This window comes from Sinohyriopsis cumingii, chromosome 12 (genome assembly GCF_028554795.1).
Source record: "Sinohyriopsis cumingii isolate HCF-2022 chromosome 12, ASM2855479v2, whole genome shotgun sequence".
Taxonomy (NCBI): domain Eukaryota; kingdom Metazoa; phylum Mollusca; class Bivalvia; order Unionida; family Unionidae; genus Sinohyriopsis; species Sinohyriopsis cumingii.
The window spans coordinates 2735577-2757476 of record NC_142972.1 but is presented as its reverse complement, the minus strand read 5'-3'; the positions used below and the strand labels follow the sequence as shown (position 1 = coordinate 2757476).

Sequence of the window (21900 nt, the reverse complement as noted above, 5' to 3'; positions counted from 1 at the left end):
AGCGAGACGAATACCGCGATCACATTAGTCAATTTACTCGCCAATCGGAGATGGTATTAAAATCTGTTGCTGATATCGCCGATATTATAGCGAAGTTACCCCTGAAGGTTGATAAAGCAATACACGACGATCTTCAAGATAGAATGACAAAAAGACTTAATAGGCTAAATAACGACCTTAAAAAACTTGACGATATTTTAGATAAATTTAGCAAAAAATTTGACGAGAATATAAAAACATCAACTGATACTTCCTCCGTATCAGATAAGAAAGCCGATCAAGCATCACATGACGATCTTAGCGAGAAAATAAAAAAAATCAACGAAGATATCGAGAAAATAAACGCATCTCAAGGAAATGATGCAAATTCCGAAGCGATTAGAATAATAAAAGATAATCTCGAAGTAATTCATATGTTATTGCAACATAAAGTCGATATAAAATCACATGAAGAAACAAAAAAAACCATTAAGGAAGTTAACGACAATATCAATAAAATGTTTGAACTAACACATAAGAAACTCGATCCATCAGTGTATCACGGAGAAATAAAAGCTATCAATGAGAAATTTCTTACTTTAACAACAAACATCAACGAAATCAGCACAAAATTATCATCAATGAAATTTGGAAGATTATCGCGAATTTCGATACCAGAGGAAGTAGAAACAAAAAATCTTACCTGCAGTGTGCCATTCGTGTTAAGGACAAAATCCTATATTTGGAATATTAAAAATGCCACAACCGATTTTAGTCTCACCGTGCCAATTACCGGTATATATCGAATACATATTATCTCTGATACGAAATTTAGAATCCGATCGTGGCATAAAATCCACGAATTTTATCCCTCATCTTTTATTATTTCACTAAAAAAAGATGAGGATACAGTATGCAATCTGGAACCACCAGATAGAACTACCACAGGACCGGTGGATTATTTTGTAATTTTCGAATTTTTGTCGGGATTGGAAGTATTTGGATAAATAATGATTATGCAATTGTTATCGTAGGATACTAATAAATGACAGCATCGGATTACCGTTACAATCAGGCGCGATCATGGCAGGATTCGTTACGAAAACTCCTTGACGATTATCAAACAAAAATAAATAAATACCAGCGCAAATTAGTTATCATTGATGTTGCAGTGTACGCAGTATCAGCTGTGGTCGCTGGTGCAGGAATAATTCTATCCGCGGTAACAATGATAGCGCCAATCGTAACAACAATAATAATCTCGTCAACAACAGCAATCGCGGGTGTTCTTAATATTATCGCAAAAAAGATATCCTCGTGCACAAGTGAGAAATTATCATCGTACAAAAATAAACTTGCTAAGATCAATGATGCGTACTCGAAGTTATCATTGTTACTTTCCGAAAGTCTCAACGACGGTATTATATCCGATCTAGAATTTTCTTCAATGATTAGTATTTACTCGGAGATTGAACAAATGAATATTAATAATGTCCGAGTTAGCCAAGATCGTGACAAACACAACACCACCAACAACAACGTTAATATCGTTAAGTTCAACGAAACCCGAGTTTAGTATTAATTTTTCAACACCAATTAGCGTTAATGAAATTGCATTAACACAATTGCGCGTCTACAACAGCTGGCCTAATGTTAGATCGAAATCATTCGGTAATTTGATGTCAAATAATTCACTTGTTTTTGCAAATAAAAATAAACCCGATGGAACTCCCGATTGGATCGTCGTTGGTATACCAACCGGTAGTTACGAAATTGATCAACTGAATAATGAATTTACCACTAGAATATCAAATTTAACCGGCGATGCTACTCCGGGAATAAAGATATCTTCACATGATCCAACACTATCGTCAATGATAGAAGTGAAATCACCGTACGTGGTAGATATTTACCAATCATCGATCAGGAATATATTAGGTTGGCCCGAGGTCGCACCTCTGGTAGAACCAAAGAAATCGGATGTTATTATTCCAGGTTGGTATGATGAAACCCTTCCAGAACTACCGGAACCAAAAAAGGAAGATTTTACAACCGACGAAGGATGGTATGGAGATATCAAACACAAGCCTCTGATCCACAGCGCCATCAATCTTATGAATAACCACAAAATTAACCTAGTAATATTCGCTTTCACTTTTATTAATGAAAGAATTCTCTCATGGCTGCCTCTTCCTAAAATCCCCCCAGATGTGAAAATCTTCGACGCTACCCACATTAACAGGATAATAGCCCCCATAGACGGTATCTTGGTAAGAAGAACCCTCGACGAGTTTATTCAAGAACACGAATTACAATTAAATTTATTGCGCGGATCATTTCATGAATGCATCCTAAATAAATCTGGTTCATGTAGCGAAATTATAAAGCACGTGAAAATTTTAAATCAACTTGCGAATGATATTGAATATTATCATGATATGTTTATTCGGGCGATAGTCGACGATATATCAATTGCCGAGTATGTTCTTCCTATTAGCAAATTCGAGTTGATCAAGAACTCAGGAGAAAAACAAAAATTCATGAGAGTATTCGACTTAAGCGAGGAAACGCTACCAAATTTCAAATTCCCCAATTCTGATTTTGATGCGATGAGAAAATCCGTCACTGATACCATTGATGATTTATTTCCGAAATTACATGCCACATGGACTAAAAAAATACAATCGGAATTGATTCTTAAACACAATAATGATCCTGCCGGGCAAGGGCGGCATATCTCGCCGGGTATCGTCAATATAACGGAAGTTATCGCGATTTATCTTCACGCGGATGTTGTCGAGGGTAGTTACAATGTTGATGCGTCAGAGTCAAATCAAGCCCATCAGGGTTTTATATTGTATTCATTTTCACCTAGCGCATCTCCTGGTTATTTGATAATCAAGGAACCAATGAATCCGTTTTACCTGCGATGTCATAATCGATTTTTGTCAAGAATAAATTTCAAACTAACGGATCAGAAAGGAAATTTACTTGATATACGCGGGGAAACTGTGAGTATCAATCTTTTGGTGAAATCGTGAGTGAGATTTTCAAATCTGTATCCGTGGGAAAAATAGGCGAAAAAAATAAATAAAAACCAGGGGAATGTTCAAAATTAATCTTTTTTTTTTGTTTTGCAGAAATTATTCAGGATATAGATGATTCCCTAATTTTACTTTCATCGACAAGTTTTTTCAGTTGCCTGACACGCGAACTTGTAATTTTTCGTGATTCATAAGCGTCTGATAAAATCAATCTAGCATTTTCTACTAGCATCGATAATTTAACAAAATCCTCGATGCGATCATCGCTGACTGTCGCAAGTGATTGATATATCGCGATTTGGATTTTCTTTATTAATTTATATTCCGACGGCAGCGTATATTTATATTCAAGTTTTCCTTGAACAATCATTTCAAATTCAGATCGAATTTTATTTGTGTCTAACTCCGATGGAAGATTTATCTTTTTCTTCAGATCATCAATCGCTGCAATGATGTCGTTTATTATTTCTTCGTCCATTATATTAATTTTGTAGTATTTAATTATTCTTCGTCGTCGTCATCATCATGATCTTCGTCATCATTGAATATTATTGGTACATAAGAGAATCTGATCCACTCGCCGAGATTGTAGGAAAATGTTCTGTGAATTATTCCCTCCGCTGCTCGCCACACCGATATTACATTAATTTCATAATACTTTGCAGCAGTATTTATCGACTCAAATATAATTTTTTCATTTGTTTCTAGATTTATCGACTCAACTGATTTGGCATATTTCGGATGCCTTCCAGAATTACCTGAGGAACAATTTTCACTTTGAGTCACAGCTCGAAGATTGGAAAGTTTGTTGTTGAGTTTATTTCCATCGATATGATCTATAACCAAATTATCATTGATGAGTCCATGAAAACATTCGAATGTAAATCGATGAACGAAGTAATGTGTGCTTCTTCGTATATTATTTTTATTGATTGTAAATCTGAGATATCCATTCATATCAACAAAACCAACAAGATTCTTTGTTCTGATGTGTCTGACATTTCCATCCTTGGATGCTTCGTAACCATCAATGATGGGATGTGATTTATATTCACTCATGGGAATCGTTGATTTCATTTCCATATATAATATTTTATAAGTCTAAATCATAATTTGCTTTGAAACGATTAATATAATCTTCTTCACAAGAAATTACTGATAAAGATTTCTTTTCATAATATCTTCGTAACTCACGATATTTCTTTCCACCACAAGAAAAACACAATCGAGTCTTTTCTCGAATGCCAACTTGGCAAACTAAGCATCGTTGTGGTCCTTTGTTACCTCGTCGAACTTCGTATATATGAGCGCCGCAATATTCACCTCTGCAGGATTTGTCACATGACTTTGTTGATCCGACTATTATCCATTTGCATTGCATATTATAATTTAAACATTTGTCTAAAATATAATAATGGATTTATTTGATCTTGATGAGGCAGAATATATCATTCCTGAAGTAGATCGTGCAAAGAAAGAATTTTTCGATGATGGAGCGATTCATGTTTGGTCGACGTGGAAAACTAATTTTGTTGATGCTACGATGAATCTGGAGCGAGCAAAAAAGATAATCGAGCACATAAAATCTGAACACAAAGAAGAACGATTTATTTTCGGAATAAAATTTATTGCACAAATGCCCGATGATACTTGGATTATTCGCGATAAAAGAGATCCAGTACGCGGCGGTAAGAAAAATGTTGTTCTTGATAAAAATTCGAATCCGGGATTGTTACTGGGGATTGATGGTCCTTATTATGCTAGGGCGTATCCTTCTAGTGCTGTAGTGTATGGAATTTATCGGCTGAATAATAATCCTGATGCGAAAAATTTACCTGCGATGAAAGAATCTCCGATGATAAATTGCGTGGCTGAACGCGTTATCGAGCATATGAAAAACGCTCGTCGTGGATCTGGTCTGACTCAATTAAGACTGGATAAAATTAATTTATGGGCAAGGACGGTTACTGATGGTGCATCGATTGATGATGTTGCTGCGCTGAGCAAGAAACTTAAATTTCCTATTACGGTTAAAACGTTATCGGGTGAAATATTATATTCGTCACCGTATAATTCTCGAGGAACACCAATCGAAATTGTTGATCATAATTCACATGCGTGGACTCAGTCAGTGATGATATTTCCACGAGATCGTGTTGTTAAATTTTATCCCGTGGAAGAATCCAAAGACAATTCTGATGCAATGTTCAGGTATATCAAATTATTAACCAAGTCCGATCCAATATCGGTTTGGTTATTTTCTAGCGAAGAAAGATATGATCAATTTATATTGCCACGCGGAGATATTTACCGAGATGAAATATTACACGAATCGATGAAAAATATCGCGGAGAAATATTCGTCAGATCCAGATCGATTATTAACAAACTGCTTTACTGTTCCGTCTGTTGCGGCTCACGCTGCTAGAGAGAGAAATTCGTGGAAACCTACAAGGAATGAGTTCCTTAATGATATTCAACTTAGTTGTATCGAATATGGCCATGGAGGATTGTGGAATACCAAATATTATTTCGAAGATATGATTTCTGTTGATATGAGCGCTTGCTATCCTGGAAGTTTTCTTGGGTATGGTGATTGTACAGATTACTTTGCTAAATTCGGCCATCCTACCAACGAGATGACGAGAGTTGCAATCAACGGACCATTACCCGATTTTGTTATGACCGGATTCGCTCATGTTACTTCATTCGAACTTGCTGAGAATTTACATAAGATTTGCTATATTTGGTTTGGTCGGCATTTATCTCAGCGAAGATGGGTCCCTACGGTATTGTTGAGATATATGCTGGATTCGTCGATGTTAATATCATTGACGGTAAGTGAAGCGATTATATCGTATAGAAAGCAGACCGAGGTGTGGTTGCCGACAGATTGTGAAAACGCGAAAGATATTGGAAGAAAAATAATTGGTAAATTTACTCAAGGAGGATCAGTTGATCATAAACATCGCCACGCTAGGTTATTTATCAATGATGCCGAGATGGATTTTATTATTGCCGATACAGTGTCTCGTGGAATATTTTGCAACAGAGAAAATATTATTATTGATGGAGAAAAGTTGGGTACCGTGATCACTTATCTTGATGGAGAATCAGCACAGTATACTCATTTAAGATCATCAATGCTCGCTTATGTGAGTATTAATTTGCTGTCAATGATAAATAAATTTTCTGATATCGCGGTAAGGGTTGCAACGGATTCATTTTATATCGATAAGAAATATCAGTGCAGATTAGAAAATTTAATCACCGATGGTTCTTGGGGAACCTGGAGAATAAAAAACGAGGATATTCTAGATTATTGTGAGGACGCGGATGTGGAAGATTGCGATAAATTTCATAAAGATAAATGCGATGAAGTATCAACAGCAGTATCAGTGTTCGATCCAATTTCACGAAACAAATTCGTTTACCTAAATGGTCCTGGTGGTAGTGGTAAAACAACACGAGCAATAAATTTATTTTCAAATTCTGATATGATCGTGTTGACTCCAACTCATAGATTAGCGCGAGAAATAAAACAGCGTGGCGTTAATTCTTGTACGTATCACAGTTATTTCAAATATAGTGGTGGATTGTGGGATCCGGCTCGAATGGGAAACAAGTACGTTAATAAGATTATAATATTTGATGAAATTTGCACAGTAAATTTAGTTATACTAAAATCATTCCTAAGTTGGTTGGAAGAGAAAAACACCGCAGTAATAATGTGCGGCGATCACGGCCAACCTGATCCTATTGATGGCGAATCTCCTCATAGATGGCTTAGAAATTTTGTGGATTATTATGAAGAGATTGATGCTGATTATAGATCTAATGATATTTTACTGACCGAGTTTAAAAAAATGATTCGGTTGCAACCTAATAAGTTTCAATGTGATGTGATGAGAAAAATAATTGATGAGACTCCGATGGATAATTTTCTAACTTTGTGGCGTCCAGATCATTTGATTGTTGCTAGCAGAAAAATTATTCGCGATACTATTCAGGAAATACTATTCAAACTTCATTGTGAGAAATTTCCAACATTGCAGGTTCCGTTGTGCTATAGGCCAGCTGATACTAGGAAACAAAATATTAATGTTACTTTGCCATGTGGAGAAGAAAAAATAATGGTTTTAAATGATATTATTTTCGTTGATATTAATCTTGTCAATGATGCGATAAATGCCGAAAAATCACCATGGAAACTCGGATACGCAGCAACGATACATTCATCACAAGGATTAACAGTAGATGGTCAAGTCTGGATTGTCGATGATAGAATTTCCTGGTCAAATTTAGTTTATCTGGCCGTGTCTCGAGTAAGAAAATTATCTCAGTTAGGTAGAATTAAATTTCACATTAACGACGATGGTGGTAATTGAGTATCCTTTGGTATTATTTGTAATTCTTCTTTGGTAAATCCGCGTTGTGGCGCTAGTGAATCTAGAAAATAAATCGCTGGCCTTCCTGATGATCTTGTTACAGCTGATATTTTATGTGTCGTAACACTCCAGTTTGGATCAGTTGCTCTTTTTCTGCCACCCTCGGCTTCTCCTTCCTTATACAAATACCTTACAATAACGCTACCTAGCACAGGTGGAATAGTAGAATCTCGCTTTAGTGGTATTTTTGTCTTTGTAATTGCAATTGCGGGTTTCATTGATATTGTTCGTGTTACTTCGTTATTTAGCGCATTAATCACGTGAGGTAATCTTGTTACCCAATCGTGAGATCGTTTATCTTGAATAAATTCTCTCGCGTACTGATATCCGAATAATCGTTCTGCAAGAGTTTTATTGAATCTCTCAACGATAGCTTGATTGTGATGAACACCTACAATACCGCGACGGATTTTAACATTATTCTTTTTCATCAGTGAAGTAACCGCGCCAAGAAATTCTCGACCTGGATCAACCTGGAGAAGCTTCGGCCATGTTAATGGAGATCGTGAATAAATTTCGCTAAACGCCTTAGCAATCTCTGTTGCTGTTTTATTCGATAACGGTTCCGCTTCCTTGTATCTGCTAGCGATATCAACAACCGTCAACACGTATTTATATGTGACTCCGTCGACGGTATCGTAAGGAAGAAACATAAGATCAGCCTGATGGACTTCATTAGGGACGCTGACAGAGAAACTCGCATATGATATTTTCTTAGGCGGAGGAAGATAAATTTGCCAGACTGCTTGCCTCGATAGCCACGATTCAGCGACAGATTGCTTTACTTTTGCTGCCTTAGCAAGTTTGGCTATTGCTGATTTTCCTCGCCAAAATCCTCGCGGAGAATAATATATTTGCTCCATTATAAATTACCAGCACCTAGTACTAATTTACCTTTCATTGCTCCTTTTATCAACCAAGTTGCCAATTTCTCTTTGAAATTTTTATCAGGAATAGCATCTATTGCGTGAATTAATTTAATATCAGCGAGATGTCTTTGTTGTAAATCTCCGCTGCGATATGCAAGATCGTGATAGTAGCATGCGTTATCGATAGCATTTACTGGATCCTCGCCAGGATTTGGTTGATTATTATCGTTAAGTCTTATATCTAACCTTGTACCAGGTCCGCAGTAATTATATCCTGGTAAATGTTTCTCTCCGGGATATTTCGCCCAAGGAGTTCCAGGCAGATTTGTTAAGGAGGCGGCAATATCTCCTCCGGTTCTTCTATCTTTTTTTTTACGAATCTAAATTTACTTGTTCCACAAACCGCACATTCACCTTTGATAGCATTCCTGTTGTTGCGTGTAACGACTTCGATTGGATTTATCGTAGCAGTTCGAGTGCGACACTTAACACAATATGAATCCATGTTATTCTAATAACATGAATGTAATTGATTTTTCAGCCACGAAAAAACGCGAGCAAGTAAAACACACTTCAGCATTACCGAATTCGATAAGAATGATAATTATTGGACCGTCGGGATCTGGAAAAACTCAACTGTTGCTAAATTTGATAATGAGATGGCTAAAATGGGATAAATTATATTTGGTTGCGCCATCCGTTGACGATCAGCGATGTTATCAAGTACTAAAGGAATTTAGCGATAATACTGAGGATGGCACAATAGAATTTATAACGGATATCAATGAAACTCCATCGGTGGAAAGTTTAGACGGTGATGCTAATAATCTTGTTGTTTTCGATGATGTGATGCTGGATAAGCAAACTAACCCAGCTAGGATATTCTCGCGTGGCCGACATAAGAACACCGATGTGATTTACGTGACGCAGCGATATACGCAAATTCCGAAGGTGATTAGAGATAATTGTAATATTTTATCAGTTTTCAATGGCGTTGATACTCACACGCTGAGGAATATTCATCAAACTTGGTGCAATGGCGACATGGATATAAATAAGTTTAAAAATTTCTTCAGTCACGCTCAGGCAACTCCGCACGGTTTTGTCACGATTAATCTTCATGATCCACGTAGTAGGTATCGAGTTGGTCTTGATCAAATTTACTCATAAAATTGCAGTCGGAATTTGCAATCACAAACAAATTTTACAATACCCCCCCCAAAAAAGCTGCCTTTTTTTTATGCCTGAAAATGCACTTTGGGTTGAAATTTTGCGGATTATTTTGCGTAGGAGGCTTTATTTTTGAAATCTGAGGCTTCTACGGAAAAAGTTTGTTTGGGAGGCTTAAATTTATCTGTGCCAGGGGGTCTGTACAACTTCCCTGCTGCTCTATAGTACATAATATTGAAGTTTATGAAATGTATAATGGAAAATTAAATCCATTTACATACCTGTCACCTTTTCAAAACACAAGTAGGGAGATGAAATAAAAAATAAGGAGATTTGGACCTAAAATGGGGAGGTTTTTACACTGCATTTTTTAAGCACTGGTTTCCATAAATGTTGACCAATCTTCCAAGTCCAGTATGCATCAATTTCAAAGGATGCAGCAGGGGTGCCTGGAGAAACTTTGAGATGGGGAGAACATTGCATGGTCAGCCATTAAATTGTTTGGATGTTAGAGCCTAAACATGTTTAAAGGTGAAAATCGGGGAGGGGACTAGTATCCCTACCCCCTTGCCCCAATGTGTGAGCGCTCATGGGACATGCCATTTCTCCCTGTGATATGCCTTATTATCCCCCAGGACATGCCCCATTTTCATATTCTGGTCAGCTATCACTAAAGTACACAACAGCTAAAGGTTATACTTAAGTACACAAGCAATAAAACCAGTGTGACTAATTAACAGTTAATCCTTATCATTGCATTTGTCTTGTGAAAAGGACTGCCCATTTGACATGCTACAAAGAAACCATGTTCTGTAGTATGTGCATACAGGCATCAGCAATTGATTGGCAAATAAATGATGCCCTATTTTGTTGTAACTTATGATGCTTATGACTTTATTTAACACTTCAAATCTGCAGTCACAAGTTACTGTATATGTGGCAACTGGTTTTTCCACGTTTTGTGTCTCACTTTATTTCCTTAGGTTCAACTTGTAAGGCATGTAACACTGTTTACTCTATAAAATATTTATTCTGAATTAATTTCGTTGTGGCAGATAAATATACTGTGTGGTATTTTTTTTTCATTCTTTCTTTTAACTTAATCATGTTAATTAAAGTTTATATATATACAGTACAGGCATGCCAGGTGTTTATTGGTGTAATTTATTTGGTGGGAATGGAGATGTTTTTTTGCTTGTAGAGAAAATTACATGGCATTCACAGTGATCTTTTATGAGATTGAAACTAAGTGTGACAGTTTTATTGTTATTTGTTTTGTTATTTTTCTTACTCTAGTATTGTAGGGGTTTTAAAAAAATTCTGAAATTTACATGAATAATAGTTAATCTAAACCTTCTATTTACTGAAGAAAAACAACAACCCTTGTTGGGTGATATTAATTGTTTCCTGTCAACAATATTCACATGTGATAAAATGCAACATGGCTTCTGTGGATTGCATAAGCTGTATCTATTTATATGTTGTTTTTTTTGAGAAGTGAAAATTGACAGACCTAATGTAATAATTGGGAGTTCTATGCAAAAAATTGGGAGATATTATGAGATCGGGAGGTAGGCATGGAACAGCCCCCCCAGATTGGGAGTTTTTCTCCTGGTGTGAGAGGTGACAGGTATGCATTTATGATCCAATGGGTGTAATATTTAGTACTCAGTTTTTTTATTCCCCTACCAGTAGACTGGTTCTCAGGCTGTATAGTAATTAGTGTTCTGGTACATTCATGATCCAGGAATTGTGTTGAATTTTAACATTACAATGGTCCCTTAAGATAAAGTTTTTCAATTTTGTGCTGTTCCTGATATGGCATTGGTACGGTCATTAATCAGGGGATGAAACAGTTACTATGGTGAACCTACCTTGGTATAATGTTGCCTTGCTTATATCACAGTAAAAGGTATTTATTTATTGTTATTCTTATTATTGCACCTTTGTCATTTCTTTGAACAATGTTATAGTGAGGGAGCTCTGTGGTTCCCCTTTTTCTTTTTTGTCTGATCCTTATTGTCTGAAAATGTTGCTAAAGTAACAGTCAGACATCTCATAAATGTATCTATTTTAATTGACTAAACTTCACATAAGTCACAATACAAAACTGCTATGTTAGATTTTTTTGTTTACCTAGACAAGATGTGGGAAATAGCTTTGAATAGAATTCTTGTTTCATTTTCTTTCAACAGGAATGAGAATGTAGAACCTCTACTCAATGCCCTTGAGCGCATTTGGAAGGATTTTCTCAGTTCTCTTTCCTTTGGTATGAAAGACTATCTCTGTGTGGAGCATTTGGGACTTATACTAAAATGGTTGGCAGAGAAAGGTACACTGCATTTTTTCAGTATTACTTTTGTATATTGAATTTTCAAAATCTCTGAGAAATATATAAACTTCCTATTTGTTTGCAGCGCTTGAAAACACCATGGGTAGGGCTTCATATTGTAATTTTCTTTGAGTCCCATTATTGCATGTGCTAAAGAAATGTATTATAACACCAATTAGCAATTCAGATTTATGTAAATGTTCAGTATAAATGTTTGTGTGAATCATGCAGTGACATCATTATATGAATATTTGTGTTCATGAAATTATGTTTGTGATAAATATTTTTTAATGCATTTGAAATGAATCAAAAAATTTCATTGCTTTTAAAATTTATTTGTAAATTAGATGTTTTTCTTGGTGTAAATGCTTCTTGATTTATTGCCATTCTATCGGCCGCTGTGGATATCAAATGTTGGATTAGGAACTTTAGAATTTCCCATTACAAGTTTCCACTTTATGTGTTAGAAATGAACTAGCTTAACCTTATGTTTTGACCTGTCTCCTGCATCTGCAGCAGAAAATCTTTGTATTTAATGCTAGAGATGGGTGTCTTAATTTTTGTCTTGCATAGCACATTGAGTAGAGATTATTAGCCACGTATGAAGCTATAATACTGGCATTGTTGTAATTTTTGTCTTGCATAGCACATTGAGTAGAGATTATTAGCCACGTATGAAGCTATAATACTGGCATTGTTGTAATTTTTGTCTTGCATAGCACATTGAGTAGAGATTATTAGCCACGTATGAAGCTATAATACTGGCATTGTTGTAATTTTTGTCTTGCATAGCACATTGAGTAGGGATTATTTAGGCACGTATGAAGCTATAATACTGGCATTGTTGTAATTTTTGTCTTGCATAGCACATTGAGTAGAGATTATTAGCCACGTATGAAGCTATAATACTGGCATTGTTATAATTTTTGTCTTGTATAGCACATTGAGTAGAGATTATTAGGCACGTATGAAGCTATAATACTGGCATTGTTGTAATTTTTGTCTTGCATAGCACATTGAGTAGGGATTATTTAGGCACGTATGAAGCTATAATACTGGCATTGTTGTAATTTTTGTCTTGTATAGCACATTGAGTAGAGATTATTAGGCACGTATGAAGCTATAATACTGGCATTGTTGTAATTTTTGTCTTGTATAGCACATTGAGTAGAGATTATTAGGCACGTATGAAGCTATAATACTGGCATTGTTGTAATTTTTGTCTTGTATAGCACATTGAGTAGAGATTATTAGGCACGTATGAAGCTATAATACTGCCATTACTTTAAAGTTCACATTATGTTCAACATTTTTCTCCTATTTTATTTTATTTTCCACTTTCAGAGTCATAAACTTATATGAATCTTATTTCATTTTTATTTTATTTTTATTCTTGAATTAGTCAATTTAGTTTAAATGAGCCTGTAAAGAATAGGAAAATGTCCTGCCTACATAAATGTAAAACTCTTCAATTTGTCATGCCCACTTTAACATAAAAGGTCTTCCTTTTGTCTTGCCTACTTAAACATAAGCCTCTTCCTTGTGTCTAACCTACATCATCATAGATCACTTTAGTTTTTGTTTGCATGTGTCTGTCTGTCTGTCCACATCCTAGTTCCGTTAATGTTTATATCCATGCCTCTTTAGGGTGTATATAGGAATCGTTATGTTCATCCATCCATCAACCTCTCTGTTCATCACATATCTTGTGACTGTAACTATAGTATTCAAACACTATCCCATTTGTTGTACCCTCCTGATGATTTTAAAAACAAAAAGCATCATGGGTATCAAAAATGCACAAAACCTAGTCATTTCATTTATCAGTTTATCATTTCTAACCTGGTTGTTGCCAGGGGTTCCTAAGCAGATGAATCTTGTCATAAATGTGGATATCATTAAATAAAATCTTGGAAGTATTTGATAATGAGCAAGATCTGTGCGTACTAATGAGGTGATCTTGTATCTGATTGGCTGAACTTGTTATATCTCTGAATCCATATTTCAGATCTAATATTGATATGACATTTAATACATGTACTGGCTTATATCATCAAGATAATAATAATAATAATAATAATAATGATAATAATAAAGACTTCATTTAGAGAAGGTAACTCAGTTACAGAACTAATCTACCTTGAGGCCTTCTATCTGTTATGTACAATATATACAGTATATACAACATGATGTGAAGAATTTGGCTTGACATTAAATAATTAAGTGATTTTAAAAATCAAAGTATCAATCCTGGAACATATGCACACGCATCTATGAACACATAAACATATATAAAATATAAAATATCATCCTGCATTGAAAAATTCTACTGTGAAAATGATGCAAAATTTCAGAAAAGCAGGTGGTATTTATTTCACCAGAACTGTTCATTTGTCTGAAGATTTTATCTATTGAGTTCAGTAATAAATAAGATGCAGATGTTAATAATTCTGATTGGTTGGGATGCCATAATTTGATCTGATTGGTAGAGATTATTACCACTGAGGATGCCATAATTTGATCTGATTGGTAGAGATTATTACCACTGAGGATGCCATAATTTGATCTGATTGGTAGAGATTATTACCACTGAGGATGCCATAATTTGATCTGATTGGTAGAGATTATTGCCACTGAGGATGCCATAATTTGATCTGATTGGTAGAGATTATTACCACTGAGGATGCCATAATTTGATCTGATTGGTAGAGATTACTACCAATGAGGATGCCATAATTTGATCTGATTTTTGATTAAATTGGAATAGTGGCTTTTATCTTCAAGATCTTGGAAAATTTAAAAATAAGTTCCTCAGGTTTCGTGACTGTTATTGAGGTGATCTTGATTCTGAGCAAGACTGTTTGGAATAAGTACATGAGGCAAAACACTGAAATGTTTCACCCTTGCAGCAGATGCAGTAATAATGCAGGCTTCTCCGTTTCAGGACGAGTCTTGGGAACTTTCCTGGGTGATACCAATATTGTTTTCTTTGGGATCTTAATTAAATATGACAACTGTGATGGATGTTTTGAATGTGGAAGTTGATTAAGTGTATGTGAATGTTGTATTACAGTGATTACACGCATGCTTCAGTAAAAAATTCTAGAGCATAAGTAGCCTCCTTGTGTGACCCTCTAGTAATGTTTATCTACAGGATACTTTAGATTCAGGAGCTAAAAGAGAGGTTTACACATTTAGCATATACATAAACAAGGTACAAATAATAACAGGATGTAGGTACTAATTCAACTCCCATAGTAATCATATGGGAACACCATCATATTCAAAGTTTAGTACCTTAAAATTTCAGGGTGCTCATGATAAGACCTATATTTATCTGTCACAAGTATCCTTTGTGCAAGCTTCCACTGGTTAATCAGTATCATTTGTGCAAGCTTCCATTGGTTAATACCATATGAGCTGTGGCATTGTTTTGATCTACTTGTTTATGAAACGTATTGTCTATTCTGCACCTAATAAATCAGGTGCTACTTTCATTACTGAATGCTCCTAAGTCAAGTCTAAAAATACTAAAATTGCATCAGTAGAATTTGTCTATATATTTGCTTAATTACAGATAGGATAAGCTCTTAAAAGATATTTTTACTACCATTTAACTTTTCATTATCAACCAGTTATGGACCACTAAACCTGTATATACTATTTATGTTAACCCATTTCTAGACTGGTTCACAGTTCTTCCAGATAATTAGTACTATGTCTTCTATACCAACTGAGTTTATCATTATCATTTGATGTACATGTTCTGTAATCATGCAAATGACTTATTCTTTATTGATGTAATAGCACACCAATCAGACATGATAGAGGTTGAACGGGTGGGGGTATTACTGTTGCACAGAATTCACCAAAACCAACTAGCCCTATTCAGAGAAAACCACACCTGCTCTCAATGATAGATGGATTACTAATTTTGATCAAAGATAATTAGTTTGGTCCATGATGGTTGATGTTAGAAAAGCTTTTGATCATCATGATATTCTTATCAATAAGTCAGCATTTATCAATGTGACAATTAACTGCTTTACATCCCATATAGCAACAATAAAACACTGTCCAAAAAAATGGCAACTTTTTGTGAAGGAGAACCAGCTAAATGTGGAGCACAACAGGGATCATCTTTGCCCACACCTCTTTCTAATTTTTATAGGCAATTTGCACAAAAAATATTTAACTGTATTTCATCAATTATACTATCAGATTTTAAACAACTAAAATCAGACCAAGATGTGCTTCTTAACTGTACTTGAAGTAGATTCCTGGTGTAAGGATATTATCAAGAAAGTGAATACAAACAATATTAAAGTGATAATGATTATTACACAACAAACGAGTGCAAAATCAGAAAATTTGGGGAAACACTCCTGACAAGAACATTTTCAGATCCTCTCACTTGCAAAGAAGAACTTGCAGACTCATCCTAAATAATGCTGAAAACATTCCAAATGTAGTGAAGGATATCAAAATGTAAACAAGTATGTGAACAAATATTTCTGAAAAAGGCTAAACTTAACACACCAGTTCAAAGAATATAGCTCCATCATATCTCAAGGAACTATTTCATGCTAGAAAACTAGGCAACACTCCCAATTTAAAGTATAATTTCAGCTAAGCCCCTTTCCATTCAAAAACAAAATAAAGTACTCTTTATGAAATGTTTTCAATATCCAAGGCCACCGCTTTGGAACAGAATTTCAGAAGAAATTAGAGAAAGTGCAGCACTCTTAAAACCATATTTTGGATCTGTTGGGTTTATTAACATCAACATCTGGATAACTGGGATGATGAACATGAGACTATATATTATATAATTATATTCCGGAAGAACTTTTGTCAGGATATAGTTAAATAGGTTAAAATAAAATTACAGGAAATTTGGGAGTTAGTTTATATAGGATACTACTTAATCCTGCTCATTGAAATTGTCAACTGTGAAGTTATGTTTAAGCCAAGTTAGTAATATCTGACCCACATGAGTCTCTTGTTAATGCATCATTGTAAAACTGAATGCATATTATTGTCATCTTCTGAAGATGTACAGCTCAACAAATCATCATACTCCAGTAAGTTTTATCCCTCCACTATTAATAGGGGAAGTGGGTGTATTTTGCTCCCATCCATCCATGTCTTTTGTGAAACACCTTTAGTGTAATAGCAAACAAATATTGGACTTGGAGCCATTCAGTTTTACACACTTTATCATGGTCATGAACTTATGACCTGATTAGATTTTCAGGATATTACACCAGTTTTTAATTTATTTACACATTGTCGAACTTTCTGGACTGACTAATTAAATGACTTACAGTTAGATGCAATATAATTTTGTGAATGCAATTACTTGTACTCTCAGTTTTCAGTTGGTTGCTTTGAAATTCAGCACAGTTTGTAGCCATTCTCAGTAGATATGCATGTTGATCAGTTATTCAACTATTGCTATTTTAGAGGAGTTATGCTGTTTTTTTAGTATAGAATTATCTTCATCATGGAAGTAGGAGTGGGATGCATGATAGATGGGGTTATATTTATATGAATTGTACTCGTTATTTAGGCTAAACTCAATGTTAACTTTTTTACTGTTTTGATAATGAAAAGGCATTGATGATAAGAACGTGAATATCTTGTTTTTCAAAAATTTTCAGACACTTTGAAGATACTGAGGCCATTCCCTCCAGGGCTTATTAAGGGATCCCCAAATCTCATAGTCTGTCCCAAAGGTAAGGTAGTTCCTTGTTTTACACACAGATCTTAATATTAGATAAGCACATGATAATTTAAATTGTTTGATTCAGCAAAATTGGTCGATATAGGATGTCATAGTGAACGATATGTACACTAGTTACACTTGTAAGCCATGAGAGCTTCAGATTTCTGATGTACATACATGAACAACTGACATCATTTAGGGTGACAGTATGATTCATTTGTTTTTTTCTTCTTTTTTGTTGGTGTTATTTTTATCACAGAATGTTTGAAAGTTTATCATAGAAACATGTGCCAAATAAAGATTGTTGACATTGTGTTTCAACAATGGTTACCTCTTTGTTATTGCTAGAAGATGTGTAGTACAGGTAGTGGCAAGATATTACTGGTTAAAGCTTGTGAAGCCACAGCTTGTGGAACCAGTTTTGTCATAAAAATCCTGATGTATGTGGTTTATGGAATCAGTTGTGTATTAAGCATGACATACCAAAAGACAAAAATAGAAAATAGTTTAATTTATATATTTTCTTGGAGATGAGAATGTATGTAAGGTCTGTTATGTGCAGAGTTAAAAATCAACTTGTCATATGTGCTCCACCTAGAACCACGTTGCTTTATGAGGTTACAAGGGTAATGAAATTTCTGATTCTAGCTGACATCCTCCGGACTTTGCTTTCTGTGTACATGATGGACTCGACTCAACCTCTTCCCCAGGCAGATGAAGTTCTGATGTGTGATTCCCATACTACACTTGACCAGGTGAGATCTGTCTTAATGTAAAATCTACATATGGTGATTCAATGCGGGTTATGTCATTTATAAGCATTTTTTTCTGCCTCTACAATATTGTTGTTGATTTGGTGTTTGCAGCACAGCAACACAAGTAGGGTATTAATGCCAAGTCATTAGCAGAGTGCCTTGCCCAGGGACACACAATAGTAGCTAACCTATGCTGATCTGATGGTAAGATCCAAGCCTGCATCCTTTGGGTTGTGATTCCTGAATGTGAACCACTGAGCCACTGTACCTCATATTATTTGAAGCTTTGGATCTTAAATTTGGCTTCTCATTTTGACGTATCAGCTTTACAATAAGACATGAGGTATTGTTAGCAAATATGGCACTGTGATTAAGTGTAGTAATACATTAGGCTAGGTCTTATTTTCCATCAATGCTTTACATATTTCCTTGGCCATTGTTAACTCGGACTTTTGTCATGAGAGAAAACATTTTTTTTAAACTGAAGAATTTATGGATATAGGTTAAATTGTATGAATGCAGTAATTACATAAAATATATTTAGGATAAGGTTGATATTCAACACCATTAATATTTGACAATATGCATAGATATATAAAGATTGTTAACATCACATAAGCAAAATCATCGTTACATAGTGCTCATTAAAAGTAAAGTTATTAAAATATAAAGATGGAAAATTTCAAACATATTTTTAGGAAGATAATGTAATCATGTAGTCTTACAAGATGAAAGCTTATAAGATAAAAGAGATAAGTTATACATTTTAACATTCTGCAAAAATTACATAAAAAAGATAAAGTTGAAAAAGATAAAGTCTTTCAAGTGTAGGATCAAAACTTGTTATGTAAACTAGTTTTTTAAAAAGTCTAATAATAGGGTGATTACTCTTTTTGCTTGCGCACTTTGAGACAGAACTGTTTACTGATCCCATTTGTTGTAATTTTGTTGCAAAGTGGCATTTTTTGTTTTTTTTATATTTAAGTGGAATACAGGTGCTCTTATTACTCTTAAAAATGTATCAATAATCTTAGATGCGGAAAAATAGTCTTTTGTACTACTTTGTCATGAGGAAAACTACATTTCCTTAAACTTTATTGATAATACAGTAAAACCATTATGGTCAAGAGTATTGTTTAAACAGTGTTGTTACCTGTCTTGAGGAACCAGGATTTCTGGCAAAAAGGGTTTTTAGGAGATAGGTTCTACCATCAACTTGGTCAATAATTTACAAAAAGTTTGTTTTAAATATACTATTCAGCTACAAACTCTTTTAATGGCAAAATATGATTTATGGCTGTTAGATGTGTAATAATGTAACTTTATGTAATTAAAGCTTTAAAAAGAAAATGAAGTTTATTTTATATTGTCCCTGCTTGGCAGTTGGATGTATTTTGGCGTAGGAGTCTTGGTGACAGGAGTTGCAGAATCCACTGCCTTGTGAATGCTGACCTGCTGGATTTTGAAGTCAGTGACAGAGGCGAGAGATGCTTGCAGAATTATATGCAGCAAATTAAGAACAAAGGTAACACCAGATTACATATTATTGTTGAATATATTTTAAGCAAGTTTTTTATATATTTTCTCACTGCTATTTTTGAAGCGAGATAACCTATGTTTGTTTTGTTCATCTGTCTCCCTGATTTTCTTGAAGATTCTTTCCATCCATCTGTCATTGCCATCATATGATGATTAATGGAGGCATTCCAAAGTTAAATCTAGTTGATGTGAATTTAACTTCAAATTAAAATTTATCTGCATATACATTCAGCTTACTTAATTTAGATTTGTTTAAAAATTACATGTTAAAATAGTAATATTGTGGTTAACTTCATATGATCCTTGTACAGTCTGAATTTGAGTATGAATAACAGTAAAGTAAGAAAGTAGAATGATGGAATCAGAAGTACGTTATGCATGATTTTAGCTTCAGTCTCCTAGACAGCTTGATTGTAATTCACACCATGTAAAACTTTTAATGGAATTATTAACCATTTCAGTTCTGTGCAGTTCATATTTCCTTTTTATCCTTGACTTTGCCACCAATGGGGCAGGCTAACTTGTAATGAGCATTTAATATTAGAAACAGAAGTCTGAGAGGGAAGATTTCTATCTTTACTTGCCGGTTGAAATTTATTTTTAGTTCCTTCAGACTAATTTTTTACCTCCTAATTTTGAACCTTCACAGCTTTGCACAGAATTATGAGTCATTCACTCATACTGGTATATTAATTAAAATAATTTTTATTTTATTTAGGCTACTGTCTGATTGTGATTTGTAGCTCAGAAAATGAGTATCGATCACGCATGGTCACAGCTCTGGACAAGTACAGGAGACGATTCTTACCCCAAATGAGTCAAAATATTGCCTCCTACGTGCAGAAAAAGCTGCAAGTGGATATCCCTGTGATGACTAAATTTAAGCCAGCGGCAGTAGTTGATCCTGACAGGTATTAGTAACAGAAGGTTCTATATAATAAAATACATTCATATCTGCTACAGTGACCATCTGCATAACAGGACATGTTTAGTTGTTTGAGTTTATATGCATTTCAATACATATAAACAAAGACCACTTGTCAATAAGACCATTTAAGTTGACCTACTATATGGTTATATATAGATTTCTGCACAAGCTAACTCAAGAATAATTTTTTCAACAGAAGTTTGTCATAAAAGCTTTTGGCAAAATAAAGGTTTTTCAGTTGTCACTTAATGCCTGTTTAACATAGGAGAATGGTTCTGAATGTCTGCCTTAATCTTGCAGGTGTGAAAAAATTAAGTTCATAAATTGGAGACCATAATGATAAGCCACATGGTTGCTTAAGACAGGTAGCTACCTATTACAGCTTCTCTCAGTGTATACAATGACAGGTATTTAGCTCTGCTGGTCATAGACAAGAAGAGCTTAACCATTTTGCTTCATCCATTTTATGTCATCCATTCTATGTCATATATTCTATGTTATCCATTCTGTGTCCATTAGTACAGGTTTATTAACGCTATTCCTTCTTAAACTATGTCATGAAATTTTATACACACATCCTAATGAAAGAGGTGCTGTTTAGACATTTAGCCATTTTAAAAGTCTTATTATTAATTCTCCTCCTAGTTGGATGGTTGTATCGACATGGGGTTGTCACTAAGACTTCTCATGATGTCTAGTTGGACCTAATTAAATCCAAATGTGGTTTCCAATATGGCCACTACAGCAGTCATCTTGAAAATCCTATCTCCGCTTCTGATGGGTGAAAAGTTTATTGACAGAGGGTTAACAACATAAGACTTCTTATCGTGTTTAGTTGGTCCTAAACGAGACCGGTGTTCCACAAATATTCAGTATGGCTGCCACAGTGACCATCCTGAGAATGTGGATGGTAAGATCAATATGGCATTTCACAACAACCCAAAAATTATTATGCTGTCTAGTTGTGAAAATAATGCTGATCTGATATCAGATATGGTCACCATGACAACTACTTTGAAAATATTGTTACTGTATAAAACTTTGGAATAAAAAGTCATATCATCAGAAGACTTCTTATGTCTGGTTGGTTTTAAATAAAATTGGAGCCA

General features: G+C 34.7%; 1 protein-coding gene across 1 annotated transcript in view; it reads left to right on the top strand.

Annotated features, from left to right (window-relative positions):
• The window catches only part of LOC149785920 (E3 ubiquitin-protein ligase rnf213-alpha-like), a 427433-nt gene that overhangs the window by 107241 nt on the left and 298292 nt on the right, over positions 1 to 21900 (top strand). Inside the window, exons 21-25 of the mRNA XM_089978087.1 lie at positions 11705 to 11841; positions 17505 to 17579; positions 18218 to 18324; positions 19708 to 19849; positions 20582 to 20774. Of these exons, the coding sequence (XP_089834213.1) occupies positions 11705 to 11841; positions 17505 to 17579; positions 18218 to 18324; positions 19708 to 19849; positions 20582 to 20774 (654 nt within the window). The remainder of the gene's footprint in view (positions 1 to 11704; positions 11842 to 17504; positions 17580 to 18217; positions 18325 to 19707; positions 19850 to 20581; positions 20775 to 21900) is intronic.